The sequence below is a fragment of the Psittacula echo genome, assembly GCF_963264785.1.
Source record: "Psittacula echo genome assembly, chromosome: Z".
NCBI lineage: Eukaryota > Metazoa > Chordata > Aves > Psittaciformes > Psittacidae > Psittacula > Psittacula echo.
This window is the reverse complement of record NC_137742.1, coordinates 103,536,904-103,554,353: the sequence shown is the minus strand read 5'-3', so window position 1 is coordinate 103,554,353 and position 17,450 is coordinate 103,536,904. Positions and strand designations below refer to the sequence as shown.

At 37.5% G+C, this 17,450-nt stretch overlaps 1 protein-coding gene across 1 annotated transcript in view; it reads right to left on the bottom strand.

Annotated features, from left to right (window-relative positions):
- BANP (BTG3 associated nuclear protein) overlaps nucleotides 1–17,450 on the bottom strand; it is a 150,995-nt gene that overhangs the window by 131,487 nt on the left and 2,058 nt on the right. The window contains exons 2-4 of the mRNA XM_080637030.1: nucleotides 4,788–4,932; nucleotides 3,291–3,385; nucleotides 1,792–1,991 (exon numbers count right to left, since the gene is read on the bottom strand). Of these exons, the coding sequence (XP_080493156.1) occupies nucleotides 1,792–1,991; nucleotides 3,291–3,385; nucleotides 4,788–4,857 (365 nt within the window). The 5' untranslated portion in view covers nucleotides 4,858–4,932. The remainder of the gene's footprint in view (nucleotides 1–1,791; nucleotides 1,992–3,290; nucleotides 3,386–4,787; nucleotides 4,933–17,450) is intronic.

Genomic DNA, 17,450 nt, shown 5'->3' with positions numbered 1-17,450 from the left:
TACTTGAACTATGATCCAAACAGTTACTACACCTACTTTATCTCTTTTGATACACAACTTAACCAGAATTAACCTTTTCAACACGTAACTGGGAGGCCTTCAAAAGCATAGGTAGATGTAGACACAGCACTACTTTAAAGAAAAATGAAATGGAAAAAGGGAAAAGGAAGATGTCCAACGGTCAGAGTGTTCATCACCAGCACGAGAACAAAGACAAGTGAAGAAATTCTGAACTGGGGCCCAAACACCGCATTTGGACATCTGAAAAGGAAAGTTGTTTTGGAAAAGACTGAGGATATCAGCTGTTCCTGACTGGATAGGTGACTGCTTCAGCAGGAGGAGCAGAGAATACTCCAATTTACACCAAAAATAAAAAGGATATTTGAACTTTTAATACATAAATCAAGAAACACATTGGGTTGTGTATTATTTTAGGTTTTTAAATAAAAATAAGGTATCTTTTAAAGACATTAGACTCCACTCATCAGTACTCACACTCAGTTAGCAACCATAAAGTAACAGTCTGCATTATGCAGCAGGTACAGGTACCTGAGCAGAATGTATCTCTCTCAGGTAAAAACCTCCAACTCTGAACCCTTACAGTAGCACAGTTATACTTCACCCTGCTTCATAAATGCATGAACTGAAAGATATAAAATGCAATTACAACCTTGAGATATACGTTTTAACTTAAAACACCAACTATACAAATAGCAATACTGACAGAAAAAATAATAATACAGCAAGCAGCCTAGGAGGAAAGGGGTCCAAAAAGGGATTGTCATGTTTGTGGTGGTCTGGGATTTTTCCCCTTACATCACATGGGTGAGCCCCACAACATAAAGCAAGGAACTGAATTTTCTATAGAGCTCTAGGGTAGTGCACTAAAACACTGCACCAAGTATAACATACCAAAAATACGTACAAAATAATCTTCAGATATTGAGACAGCTCAAAGACAGCGATAAAGATCAGAAGATGGAAAAGCAGACTGACAAAAGATGAATTTAGTATATCTTGACTAGAACGCTATGACATGTGCAAGTTGCCTATACGCCTTTGTAATGGAGAATAAAAAGTAATTATTTAGAGAAGTATTGAGTTTTTTATAACTATAAAAGTATGAATGAGGAAGAAAAAGTTGTTAGACAAAAGAGACTTTTGATAAGCATGTTTCTCTGCCTAGAATCACCTCCACAGTAAAATGACAGGCACATTTAGATTCAGATATTTAAAACCATATTAAGCAACTCATACATAAAGGTACTGCAGGTCAAACCTGCTCTTTCATCAAAGTGGATTAGATTATTTAACAGACTTTCCATTTCCAACTTCTAACCCTCCCAAAAGCAGATATTATTCTAGAAAGAGTCTTTAGAAAATAAGCACATAAAACAAACTCTGTTGTATTTCTGGTGGAAAAAAGTAAAATGAAAAGTAATTAGAATGATGAACTCATTAACTCAAAACAGCCACATAAATAAAAGCAAAGCAAGTCAAAAAAATCTGTGTAAAATAGCTGATGAGACTTTTCCAGAGGATGGATGAACCAGTCTTCAGTCAAAATGAAATGTGGAAATAGTTGCAAACTGTTCATGGACCATAAGTACATTCTAAGTAACATCACGAAACTGGTACAAAAAACTACCTTCAAGATAAATTAACTCTACACTCATAAACAGCACTCCAAGCTCTTGACAGTTATACAGAAAGCTGCAGAGTTTGATGTCAAAGAAATGGATTTGCGTTATTTTAAAAAGCATGTTGATGAGTAATCTGTTCTTTTCTTACCATCGTACTTTATTGCATGTCTGTGTAGCGCCAAGAGGAGAACCTGCCACCATGGGGACTTGGATGGGGCTGTGCTGTTTGTTCATGACAAGATCCAACTTCTCTTCCAATGATTTACAGGTAGCCTCTAGTGCCAGCAACTTTGCCTCAATGCTATCCAACCGCAGGCATATTGTCTGATTAATGGAATACAGGAATGACTAGAAAGGGAGAACGAAAAAGAAACTGATTTTAAAGACCTACGCATTTATCTCCAGCAACATACACATAAGGAAGCTACAGACAAATGTGACTGGAAAACAATTCTAAAGGAACTAGGAGCGTGCCTAGTGACAACATTTATCCACATACAAAACTGATGACATCCAGGAGCATTTTAGTATTCTCAAGTTCTTCCAGATCTTTACTTATAAGCCAAAAGCATCCAAGCCAAACATATTTTCACCTAAGTACTTTGTTGGTATGATTTCATACACATGTCAAAGCCTTTCCATACAAGTAAAAACAAAAGGATTGTAAATCTATGAATGCATCCTCCTGGATAAAGTTAAGTAAGATCTTTTTTCCTGCCCAAGCACATAAATTCAGATGATTACAGTGGAAATTATATCAATACGAATAACCTCTGAGACAATTAATGCCACTCATTTAAGTTCTCTCCTGAACAGCAAACCAAGAAAAGCAAATAAATAAAACCTGTTTTCCTAAGCAATTTTATTGAAAAGAAAGCCTATTTTACTTGGTTCATCTCGGGAAAAATAAGCCATTAAAGGGTAACGTTACACGCATTCGCCTTCTCAAATAGCAACTATGCCATCTCGTGGCCCACTGGTACAACTCGCACATCTCATCACGCCGGTTTACAGGGCTGCTCCCTGGTGCTGTTTCAATACAGAGCTTCAGTTTCTATGACCATTTCAGAGCTACATACCATTTAACGTGTGTGGCAGTAAAACACTACTCATATGCTCCAAGGAACAACAAAAACCCCACAAAACTAAAACACACTAGAGAGAAAAGCAGGGGAAGTTCTGAAAGCACAGAAAAGCCTGAGCTAGTGAGCTTGAACCAAATCTGGTTTAGCTATTAGGAGAATGTTGTTAGCTTAGAATGATGATTTTAAACATACTCAAAGTATCTACAAATTGTAATACAAATACATGCTCAAGTTGATCTTTTAGGTCAACTTTATTCACTTTATCAAAAACCGTACCAATAGTGACATTTGAGTCACTGGAGTTAATTCTGATGACATTTTATGCTGCATGTAAAATTCTTACTACAGATTTTACACTGGAGAACTAGGAAATCATCCAGATTTTTAAATTTAAGCACAAAAATGAATAAACATATACAAAAAGGCTATGAATAATTCCAGTACTGTTCAATAACATAATAAATAAATAGTTAATTTTACATTAATTTCTCTTAATGTATTTCCCTAACTAAGCTAACTTAATTCTATTACAAATAAAACCAGGAAAAGACATTATCATAACCTTAATAGAGGGATCCTGGCAGTTAATTTCTATACGCTGGCGTTTCAGAGCAGGTTCTACATCATCATCTGTCACTTCATGATTCTCCAACACAACTGCAAAGAAAAATAAGCACTGTCATAGTTTATAATACAAGAGGACAAGGCTCAATTTAAAAATACATTAGATTAATAAAATATAAAAAAATTAAAAGGTTTTTAAGTAACATAAAAGGTGTTTAACATATTGTATGTATTCTTTTACACTTACTTGGGCTCTCTCTTAAATATATGACAATGTTTTACCATTTCTCAAAAAACATTTATCTAAATCCAATACTTTATTTCAAGCACACTGAGGATGTAACACTCAAGCATTACCTTGGATTTTTTTATTAGGAACTTACCAGAAAGTAGCAGAGCTGCCACATTTGCTCTTCTGCTTTGGCAGATTCTACACGCTTCTGACCCCCATGTTTATACAAAAACATAAGTACTAATGCAGTTCTGTACAAAGAAAGAATTATACCCACTACTCAGCATAGTAGTGGGTTATTTTTCCCCAGTATAGATGAACAAAATCCTGCCAGCTTTCCAAAACAGCCACTTGCATGTGCAGACCCATAGATTCTAACAGCCTTTCGTCTGAAGACAAGCATCTTGAAGAAAAAAGTAATAAAGGAAAACTGACTTTAGAACTTGAAGGCCTGGCTGCCAAAATCAAGGGGTAAAGCCCTGGAAAAGTCTCACAGTCAGAGAGAGCATCACTCAAAACCAGACTAGGTTTCAGCTCCTTTACTAAACTGAGCAAACGAAGCATTATTTAAGGTTGACCATACCACAGCAGACACTCCTTAACACCAAGTTACCTGGTAGACTACAAAAGGCAGGTCCCAGCTTCTCCTCCAGCACTTTGGGAACATTTTTGAATTGCATCAGAATAAAAGCTTTTTACATGTTTGTTTTCTGTAGCTGTAGTTACTGTTCTTTCAGTCACCTCCTCACATGTACTGGCAGCATAGGATCAGCATCTGTGGCTGATCTCAGTATTTTGGGTTAGTAGGTCAAGTTCTAAGCAAGGACTATCACAGTATTTGCTTCCAGGAGTGTTTTTCAATTTGAATCATGTATGAGAGAAACTATTTTACAATAAAACAAATCATAATAGATGGGTGACAGTTCTCATTTGAGGGAAAGCCTAAAACATATATTTGGTTTGGAGAAAAACAAAAGACTGCAGGAGGCCACATTTCATTCAAAGTTTTCAGCACTAGTCTACCCCTGCACAAAAAAGCTCCAGGAAATAAAGCTTGTAAAAGAAAAGTAGAATAATTTTTGAAAAAATCTGATTAAAGGGCACTGAAGATATACAAGCTAAGCTATTGAAAACCTGGTGTGGAGCCTTAAGAATCATCTCTCAAAAAATGCCTGCAGCACTGCTTTATATTATTAAGCTCAACAGTGATTTCCGCCTTTGCAATGGGCAATCTTTATGCCATCACTAGCACCTATACTGTACCTGGGTTATCTGGAGTTAGGTCTTCAACAGCAATCTGAACAACATCTGCCAAATCCTGTTCTGACATCATTCAGAACCAGGCAGCAATATCCAGTCAAATACCACTGCAGGTCCACACACAGGTGATTTTGCAAGTCATGCAATCCTGAAAAACAGCAGCAAGTGTGTGTTAATGCAGATCACCTTATATATTAATACTCCTTTTATTTTTTTCATTCTTGCTTTATATAAGGAGATGCAATTCCCAGCACAAGCAACCAACCTACAAGCCATCATCCAGTGGTATCAACTTCTACTTTTCTACTTGCTATCCCCATCAAACAGCAAAGGACTAAACCTTGTGCATCACCCCCAGGTCAATCTTTCTATACTGGGCCCAAGACACGAGCTCAAGCTTTCCTTGCTGATCCACCTTTCCACATTTTCCCAACAGATAAAGTGAACATTTACTTCAGAGATTTGGCTCTGAAGTAAATCAGGATAAAATAAAACATTCAGGATAAAATGAAAACATTCAGGATAAAATAAAAACATTCAGGATAAAATAAAACATCAGGATAAAATAAAACATTCTGTTTTGTAAATTGATTTTTGTTTTAGATGTTTCAAGAGCACACAAGACCATTTCTAAACAGCAGAGGTTTAATTTACAGATTATTGCTTAGTTCTTGGAAGCGATCAGACTTTAGTATTTAGTCTTATGAAGCGCAGGCTAGATATGCAAATACCACATTCTGTACAGACCTGTATGTACACAAGATCTTTACATGTATGAATTTTAAAAGGCCTCCCAAATCTTCAGAAACAGTCACAGAAGAACAAGGAGCTTCCTCGTAGGTAATTACAACTAGACGTGAAGCAAAACCTAACTTTTTTTTCTTGGTTATTGAACTCGCCTGGGTTTTCTACAGCTCAATGCTGATCAAACCATTTTCAGAATATGGTCCTGATTTTAAAGCCAAAATATTTCTCAGCCCTGCCTCCCATGGAATTCTCTGTCGAGGCTATTCATTAGTGTTTTAAGAGAAAACTTCAGTCTGTACAATTGAATTTGAAGCAGTGGAACCATTCATATCTCTGCATTCTCACAGTTTACGGAAGTATAGACAATGAATACCAAGAAGAGATCAGCCAATCTTTTTCCTCTTTAACCTGAAGCAAAAAACACTAGAGGGATAATTTCAGATCTACCAGTGGAAATGGTAATTCATCCCTCAGCGCCAACACTGAATCAAATCCAATTATGCATAAAGATTTTCCTCTTTCCCTATTCCATTTGAGCACAAGAAAGCCATTAAGCCAGACAAGCAGAATACTAATTTTTGAAGAGAGCAACACAACCTACAGGAGAACTTTGAGACTGAGCAGCCACTGCACACTGTGAAAGCCCATCTCAAAAGGGGGTCTCCCCATGTATCCCAATTGTCCACTCAAAACACCAGTGCTGCCAATAGAGAGTCATTTGGAATTCTGATCATGGTGAAAAACTGTTGAGACAGCACAGCCTGTGGCTTCACGCCCAAAAAACCTGGCAATACATTAGTGCATATGGATGCCATTTTGGTAAATTGTATTTGCCATTTCTGAGAAATCCTGGTAACCAGCCAGGCTTAACAGAATAAAACAGCTGTGCTGCAGTTATTGTTTCATAATGTCACATACTGCTAGTAATCCTAAGAACCCTGCCCTCAACTTGAAGGAAGACAGCCGCCATCCCAAACACTAAAAAGGGATAAACTAGAACAAAACTCAACTTTGAAAACTTCAGCTGTTTACGCAATTCAAGATTTCACTCCTAGTTCACGTGTTGTGTTGAAACCAGTTACAGCTACAAATATATCAATATTTTATAAAGCATTACAAAGGATTTGCAATGCTTTTGTTTAAACACAGTTTAATATTTTACGTGATGCATGTATTCAGCCTCCCAAAATTCACTAATTAAAAAAAAAAAAAAAAAAAATCACTGAAATTGATTTAACCTTTCTTCAACACAAACAATTTCACACTTCTGGCATCAGTTCTCCACTTCTCATGGGTCATAGCCTGAAAATATTCAGCCTCATGTCAGAAATACCATCAAAACAGTCCGTCACAGAGCCTTAAAACACAGGCATAACCACCAAACTATGGCAGAACAGCTACTGCACACACACAGCAATGTGCCTTCATATCATTAGTATTTATTTCCATTTAAACAAATTTTATTACAACTTCAGTAAGTCAGACACTGCTTACAGGCAATTAGCCAAATCCTCATGGAACACATTCTTGCCTTCTCAACAGGCAGAACAAAATATACTTCTGCTGTCACCAGAGGCAGAGAGCTCCCCTATTGGAACATAAGTGGAAACAACTAATTCTGTTATTAATGCTAGATGTGTGGATTAAGAAGGCAATGCCCAAGTAAGCTACACTAGGTACTGCAACCACAGCAGCCATCACAACTTGTATAAAATGTCCCTCTCCCAAATCAGAATTTCAATTTATAACAGAAAATTTTAGCAGTGGTCTATCTAACCTTGCTTTCAGAACCATTGGTAAAGGCCCAGTAAAATTTAGCAGTTAGCTTATCAGTGCTGAAAAGCTGATAAAATTTGGAACAACTTTGCCAATATAGCTTCCACACATCTTACTGAGTGAAGCATTTACCAGCATTTCCTCATGCAAAACACTTCTGAAATCTGCTAAGTGTTCCCAGCCTTTACTTTTTTTGCTTTTTTCCCCTGCTTTCTTTCTTCTGGCTGAAACGCTAGTCCCCATTAATTCCAAATTAAGCATATGTACATTGGCATTAAGCCACCCATGCTGAAATATCACCTGGAACAAATATTAAACTATAAGGAAGAAATATTAACATAAAGTCAGGAAGCCAAGGATAAACTGCAAGAGGGACACAAAACGTGCCCACTTTTCCTCCCCCAGCCAGCATGTGGAAGTTGAATCAACAGAGCAATATTTTATAGTCAATTTGCCATTATCTAGGGGAGGGGTATGGGAAGACAGCTCATACCAGACAATGGAAAATGTCTCATTAATACATACACTACAGGAGACCTTGGCCAGCCAGACTCATACTGACTCCAGCTGAGCTATTTAGGTGGCTATTTAGATCTGCACTGCATCCATCACTTCTCCCAGAGCATTTTTTGGGGGTTGGAAGAGACTTCTTCAACTCTGCCCCAATGCAAAAACTGAGGAATAGGTTATGGTGTGTACCTGAGGGATTTCCTCCCACCTCCATTCCCACTTCAGCCCTGGATGCCTTCAAATCTCAGTTACCTCAAATGCTTCTGACCCTTCAGACCTCTTGCATCACGCAACCAGTTCCCGTATCAGCTCTGTTACTGTCCACCCTTTCCCCTCTGCAGGCCAGATACAACTTTTGCAAACCTTGCCAAATAAAGCCACCATAAACCCATTCCTGTTGTATAAAGCAGCACACACCAAAAATTGTCTCAGGTTTTAATCAGAGTGAATAATGGAAACAACCATACGCAGCACCCATACTACATTAGTTCCTTCTTACCTTCCAAAGGAATTTTTTTTTCAAAATCTGAGAAAACAGTCCTAAAGATTCCAAGATGAAACAAGCATCAATATGGAGTAACAAAACTAAACCTTCGAATAATAAATACAACCTATTTCATCACCCACCAAATCTTAAAAATGTTAATTTCCCTATTTATGTATTATGAGTTGAAAGTGAAGACACACACCCCTCCCTGTTCCTGGATTTTCATATTCAGAAACAAAGGCAAAAAGATGAGCAAAAAGCCGAGAGCCTTCCTGCAACCACTTGCCAGGAGGTGGCTCTAGTACCGCAACACCCAGAAAAAACAGAGACAACTAAAGGTATAAATTTAAAGCAGATTAGATAAAGTGCACTAACGATCTCTGCCAATAGTCTTACTCAGAATTGATGCACTTAACACAAATTAGCCTTTGTTTAATTAAGTAAATTAATATTTGTAAGCAACTAAATTCACCTGAATTCCAGATCAGCTTTTCCACACACAAGTTTAATGCAATTTAATTAATAATTATTTTAAAACATTAATTCAGAATAATTCTTCTGAGCAGTCCCTTGTAAATAAACTTACTTAGTGAAACATCTGATGGCTTCAGAAAGTCACAGGGAACCATTCCAAAGCATACATGCAAAACCATCCAATGCCTTGTTAACATATAAAAACACACACAAAACAAATCTTCTCTTTTGTACTAATTACTGAGGGTAAACACTAAATTTGAAAGGGATGTTTTCCAAAGCTTTAGTTTGCTGAGTGTTTAACTGAACTTCTCTTGTTTGAGCAGCTCATCACCCCCTGGCTAATATTTCTCAGTGCTATTGACAAATCAAAACACTTCTATCATACTTCAGTTTGCATCATGACAAACATTTACTGCTGTCTGTGTGAGAACAGCTGAAGGACGCCTTTTTACTTTGCCCAAACCAGAAGTGCCAAGTGTTTTTTCTCATTTTTGTTCTGCTTTTCCTTTAAATGGATTAAGGCAAATTTTCAAATCTGTCATTTCTATTACAAACATATATTCTTCTTTACGCAATTACTATTAGCCAATCGGCCAATCTTTCTGAGCCTAATATTAGCCTACCATGGATGTCACAGTGGGACAAAGGTCGTTATCATGCAAAGACCTATGATTTGGTGACACACATAAAAGTTTTCCGAAACAGTAAACCAGCTCAAATATAAAGGGAAGCCCAATGATAAGAATGTGTTTGATACACGCACACAAGAGGATTAATCCTCTGTGAGGACAACTCTGTGCAGAGGTAAAATGACCTTATGCTGTAAAAGGATTATAGTATAAAGATCATCTACCCTCTGAAAGTGAAGATCCATATAGAACATAACACACAATACTCGTTAACTCTGCTGCTTTATTAAGTCAGTTCAACTGCCCAGAGTTCTTGTCCCTCCAGGGAAACAGCCCAGCAGCACTACCAAGCTTTAAGTCTCTGTGCAAAGAATAATCCACCCCAAGAACGCCTTTGTGCAGCTCCGCTAAATCCACTCAGGAAGCAAAGGATGAAAAACCAGCAAAAAGGCACTCCAAGTGCAAAACAACATTTTTCACATGATGGTGTTAACAGAAGATGAACCAGAATGCACAGGTTTAAGCCTGGCTAACCCAGTAACAGATCTGCATCAACCAGTTTGTCGTGTCTTCACAGAAGAAAATCTCTATGAGTAGTCCCATGGAAAGACCTGGAAACCTTCATATAATGCAATATGTGAAGTTATTTTATTTATGGCCATAACAAGGTTCAGAACCTGACAAAGCCCCTTTAGTCTTGTGCTGTGACTTGCAGCATTTCTGTAACCCCAAAGTCTGGCTTTTTTTTCCAAGATGAAGTCACTTAAGTTGGCATCTGGAACAGAGCCTTCCTACGCTAATTAGTAATTCCCCAAGCCACATCAGTGCAAATGTTAATGGAGTGTAACAGCTGATGAATAACATAATAAAAAGCAGCAATTTAATAGCATGCGGGGTTAAATGCACTGTAAATACAAGCACTACCAGCCTCCCTTATGCTCCAGCTCTCTGAAGCTGCAGTCTTATCAGGATATGAAATTGAAAATCACGTTCAGGAGGCTAATGGGGGCAGAAGATATCAGAACTTAAACTTCGTTACTACTAAAAATGACAAAGGAAAATATTCTAATCTTTCTTAGCATCTCTTTAGCTTTCATCCTTATTCTCAATCCACCTTAAAAGGCAAGTAAAGACACTGTATTTAAAGTAAATTTCATAGTAAAACTACACAAGCATTTTAGTTTAACAATCTAAAAAAAACCCCAAACAATGGAATAATATACAGACATCTTTGGTTCAGCCAAAGATCAGAAAAATAATTTATCTCCCAAAACATATCAGAAACATTCCTTACCTGTGAAAGCACAGACAACAGCCATAGCATTCTGGAAACAGATATATAAAATAAATATCACCCAGAGATGCTATGCTGAACAACTCAAGCACTTGTAACACAGATAGCAACAGAAAAAAAAAACCCAGCTACTCTAAAGAACTTGAAATTTTTGGAACTTCAAACTTGAAAGTATAAAATCTTGCAGGGGGCCAGAAATTCCTCAATATTGCTATGAAAGTTCAAATTATTACGATTATTGTTTTACTCCTAGAAGTATTCCCCATTTTTTCCACCCACCTGCTACAAGCCATTGTTTTGCTTGACTGTCTTTTTCTAACTCTTCTAATCCACTGCCAATGGCCACAATCCTAACACAGGAATGACCATTGTCAAGTGTGTGGCGACATGCACCAGCAACTCAAGCACAAATTCTGTGTAGGCCTTGTATAAACATTCTTGCTGCTGTCAGGTGCCAACATCCGCACCGTCACGTCTCTGATACCATTATTCTCAAGTGAGCTAGGAAGGATATGTTAACACCTATTACAACCACACTTTCAGGTGCAAACAATCTGAATTTAATTTTATAGACACATAATCCCATTGAACCTAATGAGACTACCCATATGGCCAGAGTATACCCAAGTGTCTGCAGATTCTGTGCCTTAGGTCACTTTTCTGCATCATGGTTTAATAACTCAGGACATAGGTCATTAACACTAGGCACAATTTGTATAGCAAATACAAAAGAAGGACTGCCCAGCGAGCAAAAGCAGTATGCAGAATCAGATGCAGACTTGTTTTATTGTTTTCACCCACTAGATGGAGAATCTTTACCAGTAACAGCTAAAAAAAAAACCCTGCAAGTACTTAAATTAAAAGATTCCAAAATTAATTTCGTATAACTCAAATATAAGTGTCTCTCAGTTTCAAAGAATTCCTACTCATGATCAGAATTCTTTTTGAAATAGGTAGCTCAGATGCCATCTGAACTTTGGGTAACCATAACTTCATTTGAAGTTAAAAACTACTTTATATATATATATAAAGTAGTTATATACGTATATTTTATATATATATATATATATAAACCCTCTTGATCTATTTTTCTGTGATAACTTTGTATTGACTCCAGGAATTTCAAACCACTGCCTAACACAATCTGAATTATCTAGGGCAGATCTCAGAGCTCTACAGACACACTTAATCAAAGTACTTTTCTTTTGTTCCTTAATAAACTCAAAAACACCCCACAGGTTTGGTGAAGAGAGGAATTCTTGGTGAGATTCTGACTTGAAACATCGCTTGCAGAGTGCATTCTACTTAATGAAGGCAGCCCCACCATGTCAGGTTCAAAACATACCGTAAAGCAACACACCTAACTCACTGTGCCTGTTTTCACATAGAGATGCCTGTGCTCTTGTGCCTTTCCAGAAATAACCCTCAGAGAGTAAATCTGGTCCTGTAAATTTCCAATTCAGGACTACTTTCAGATGTTTCTAGTAAAGTGACGTTGCTGCTAAACAGATAAAATCAAAGCCAAAAACTATCCTAATGCTATTACTAGTTGAAAAAAAAAATCAAATTGGCAAGAAAAATGCCTGGAACAAACATACAGCAGCACCCCAATTCCTTTTCATATTGTCTACAGGCAAAAAACTCTTACCAGAACATTAAGCATATGAGAAATAGCAAAGCTTTGCTTGCAGGTTAACAAGGTTAGTCGAATATATATATAGCTGCCAAAACATTGTACAGTGTTTGAAATCTGAGTGTTTTGTTTCCTATTCTCCATCACACAACGCAAAGAACTCAAAGAACATTAAGAAGTTACACTTTTAACGTGGAAGAATCCACAGAAGCCCACAGATTCAGCAATAACAGGTCTAGTACGATGTGTGCTATCGGTCCACAAAGGGATCAGTGCACACTATTCACGATTCAATTTTCTCATCTGGATAGGGAAAAAAGAAAGGAAAAAACAATAAAGACCCCAAGTTGCAATATCTGCCTAAAATAAAACGGGTTATTTTAAAAAGAGTTGATGTGACTCCTCTTGCAGGGGAAATGGAGAGAAAACCAGGATTTTTAAACATCTCAAGTCAGTTCTCTGTAAGAGCTGAGGTGGAGGGAGGAAAAGGGGAGCTTTCTTTGGAAAGTCTATACTGCAGCAAACACTGGTAGCCAAAGTATCACCAGCTACAAAATCACTGTGCCACTAAATTTGAGCAGGTATCATCCAAAATTCCTGCACCGCATCATAATTTTCATGAGCAGCAAGAGAAAGTTACACTGCAAATAAGCTTCATCGCTTCTACTCAGAAGACCCACAGGGACAGTCAAAAAGCTGACTGAGAAGAGCTGGGAATGAATCAAACTCAGAGGAAGGGAACAAGCAGTATAAACATCGGTACAAAGATCAGAATGTGGTTGTCTTCAGCTGAGCCCCTTTGCAGCAGAGGGATCTGCACTGTTCTCATGAAACACAAGTTGCTTCACAAAGGAACAAGGGTGCACGTCTTCCCCCAGGAAGGATGTGCAGACTGGAACAAGTTGATCACCAGATATGTGACCCTGAACTTGCACATGAGAGAAGACTTTGGCGAATACAACTTCTATCAAATCTGAGTTTCATTACTTCATTTTTAGTGGGGGAAAGAAGTGTAATGATATTAAAACATTTTTAAATCTTAATGGCACAGACTGAAATAATCCTCAGAAATTTCAACTCTGATTTCCCACATGAAGCAGATGCCCAAAAGCTGCAGTGTTCTTAAAGACTCTACATGAAACATTTGTAGATGCTTTCTAGCTAACAATGCTGTGCAATGGTCAGAAAGTCTTTGAGATGCTTTGACTCAGCTCCAAAGGATTTTAAGGAATATACGTATAACAATAGATCTAGATACCAGGTCCTTATTCCATACTCGAATCCCCTTTGAAAAGTGGGAAATAAAGAGCCTAGCAAGAGGGATGCAACTAAAAATAACAATTCTAAAAATCTGTCAGATGCTAGCAGGAGAGAGGAGGTGGTGAAAACATTTATTAATATTAAAACACTTGCTCAAACTTGATGAATAAATGAAGCTTCTGAATGCTGACCACCTACATAATAATCTATACCTGTTAAAAGCACCTGCACACATCTCATGTAGCTCTATTAACCATTTCAGTATTAAGTAGCTATCCCATAAATTTCCTTCCTGCTTAATACGTTAAGTCTATTTTACATTTGACATTTGTGAGAATCGAGGCAATTATTTAAGTTCATTTCCCTTTTGCAAGACTGAAAGTAAAGATCGAAAGATGGGAAATAAAGAGATTTTAAGGAAATCCGCAGTTTTCAACTTGTGCCTCTGAAAGCCCAGGGTTTTTTTATGTTGTCCAATCATTTCAATGTCACAAAGAAACTTCCCACCCCCCCTCAAATATCTGTATACAAGAAAACAGCTTAATGAACAGTAAGTATCCCAGATGGTACTTTAAAAGACCACGGAAATGGCAAAGACATTATCTCAATGCAATTAATAAGAAATGTTTACCAAAAGAGATTTGAAGACATTTTCCAGGAAAATCTCCTCTTCCAGAAGCCCTCAAGTGTCACCAAGCTTCAGTGGGGCTTGGCTCTGCATGAGTAGGAGAAGTGCATCAATGCACCACAGGACATGCTGACTCCAGGGGAAGGCTTATCACCAGTTTTGGCATCAATGACCACATCCCAACAGCTACATTACCAGAGGAGCCCGTGGTTCTTCAAAACGTCCAACAACATTTATTCCAGGTTTATAAACAGAGTTAGAAGAAAGACTGAATGAAGAATAAGCTGGCAACCATATAATACAGAAAAGCAACCTGAGCTGGACATGACTTCCATCTAAAGGACTAAACTAGTGAACCGCATCTTGTATTACTAACTCCACCAAAGCAAATATCGCTTCACAGATCAAACACTGCAATTTACTGCAAACAGGAAATTATTACTTTTAAATACGTTGCTAAAAAGTGTATGATAGCTAGGGGAGGAGGATGTTAAAAGACTTTCTTTTTTATTAGAAATTATCCATGATGTATTCTATTATAATTTCTTTCCCACAATCTCATGCTTTCTTAGGAAAAGCATTAAGAACAGGAAAAAAAAATATTTAAGTTATGCTAGATAGAATGAAACTTTTTTATACAAAAAAATCTAATTATGCACTTCCATAAACAACAGGTTTAGGCTGGAGTCTATTATTTGTTCTAAAGAGTTAGAAGTATCAGTAAATTCGGAGTCCATTTCATACTGAATTCACAGAAGTAGGCAGATACAAGCATGTGTATCTCTGATTAAACTAAAAACCAGCTCTGACACAGAGCTCTCCATATTTAACACCACCTGTATTTTTCCATTATAAAGAATCAGAATGTTACCTACTCAAAGCCAAGTAAAGGATCATTTAGTAACTTCTAGTGTGGAAAACTGTTCACATGTGTTTCTGCTGACACTGCAGAAATGACCATCACTGCTTAGATGAAAATGTGAGCAACACCTGTGCCCCAAATCCTGCGGCTGTACTCAAGCCAGGGGCACCCCCAGAAACACAAGCACAGCTCCAATGTTATGACTGTATCACATTAACCACTATGCTTGGTCTAGGCAAAAGTACCCAACAGTGAAATCCCAATCACTGCCAATGGGAAACATCTTGCCCCTCACTGGACTGCAAAACAGTGCTGGTGAAGAGCCATTTCCATTAGGCTCAACTGTTCTACATCCAGATCTGTTCCTCCCCTCGGCTCCAAGACATTGTATGTCACAGGTGCTCTACCCCAAAACATCATTTGTCATTTTTGTGAAGTGGAGCACAGATAGTATGCCAAGAGTCTCTTTTCCTTTGACCATCATACTCCCATCATGTTAAAACTAGCTCTTCTCCAAAAACGAAACATAAATGTGGAGTCAGGGTGAATAAGACCTGCGCTTCAACCTGACCTCCTTCAGCACACTCTGCAGGAACCCTTCCTTAGTGCACATTCTCCACTGGCAGAAAGAATTAAAGTCTTTCTAATACTTTAACCTCCTAGTTAGATTGCCTCATTTCACAAAAGAGGCTTTGCTGTACCACTTAGAGGCTTTGCCTTGGGAAGTTATTTCATCTAAAGTCAGCAGCCATCCCAGGACTAGAGGGCACTATGACATGCACTTGCCTCAGTTCAAGGGAAATACCTGCAAAATGCTTTATTCTACTGTGTTTGCTTTACCTAAAAGACAGTCTTTAACAACAGAAGCACATAATTTATATTTTTTTTACCATTTTATATTTTTACTACTACTACATAAAAATATTTTCTATTTTTACTGTCTTCTATACACCAGAAAAACTTTGCGATCTAGCAATTCCAGGAAGAACAAGGACAGATCCCAAAGCTGGCCCAGGCTTGTACTACCAAAAAGCATGATGGCAAATAAAATAAAGAGCAGATCTGCTTACTCAAAAGTCTTGTAACAGATTTACCTCCTGTAGCTATCTAGAAAAAGGAAACGTTCAAGCTGATGAAACAGACCCTAGTGCTGTTTTAAAACACAGGGATAACACTAGTATTTTAAAATTCTTACTAAAAATACTTCTGAAAATAAACTGAGCAGTATCACTGCAGTAGAAAAACATAGAGCAAGTAGTTCTTCACATTCTGAAACACTATCATTAGTACAGTCTGATCCTCTTTCCACATTCCCCCTCCCAACTCCAGGAAAACAACAAAGTAATTCCAGCTTTAAACTTGCAAGACCTCATATTCATGGCATGTTAGAAGTATCATGGTAGTAACAAACATGTTTGCGTCTAAGGAGCAGTGAAGAAAGGGGCATCCAAGCTTATAGTTGCTGCGAAGTCACTCCATGGATAGGAGAGATGCATTCTTTTCATCATAAAATACAGGAAAACTTGAAATTGATGTATTTATCTCTTAAGTGGTCTAAGGGTTTTAAACAGGAAGCAAAGATAAAATAATTTTGTTCAACAGACAACATAAGAAATTATTTTATTTAAAGTCCCAAACGCAAAAGCCTTTACGAGGTTCATCTTTCTGTGTGCACTACTGCTTAATGTCTTAACACGAGTCTAACAATTGTAGGCAAAACCAAGTGCTTAACAGGAGTTTTACAAACCTAAAACTGGAAGGAAACAAGTGTTTGACATGATGTTAAAGACTTTTTATTCTTTTTATTTTTACTGTAAAAAAAAAAAAAAAATTAGCCTTTTAATGATACGTAAAAAACCAGAAAACAAAATTGCTTCAGAGGTTCACATCTAAATATCAAGTATCAAACTAAAGGAAATCAAATCTGTGAAAAAAATTTTATTGGCAAAGTTTAGTATATACATAGACATGTTGTTGTTCTAACCCTAATCATTAGATTTGCATTGTCTCCTCCTACAAGAAGCTTATTCTTAATTCACATAAAGCTTGTGCTCATGTTTCTGTACATCTCTGGGACGAGCTTCTGTGCACAGAGAAACACTCATCTCCTCCTCTCAAAATGATCGCACTAAGGAACATCACAGCCATTTCAGTTCAAGGCACTCTTCAACGAAAGATCTGAAGACATTCAAGTTCTGACACAATAAAGGCACGTATTCTTCCTGGGCAAACAATGCATTACAAGTTTTGGGAAAAGCTCAAGATAGAGACCAGAGACAGCCTCAAGTACTTGAAAATGTGAGTATATTACTGTTTTAACGATGTGGGTCTGAATCACACAACACTACTCCTCACAAAAATCA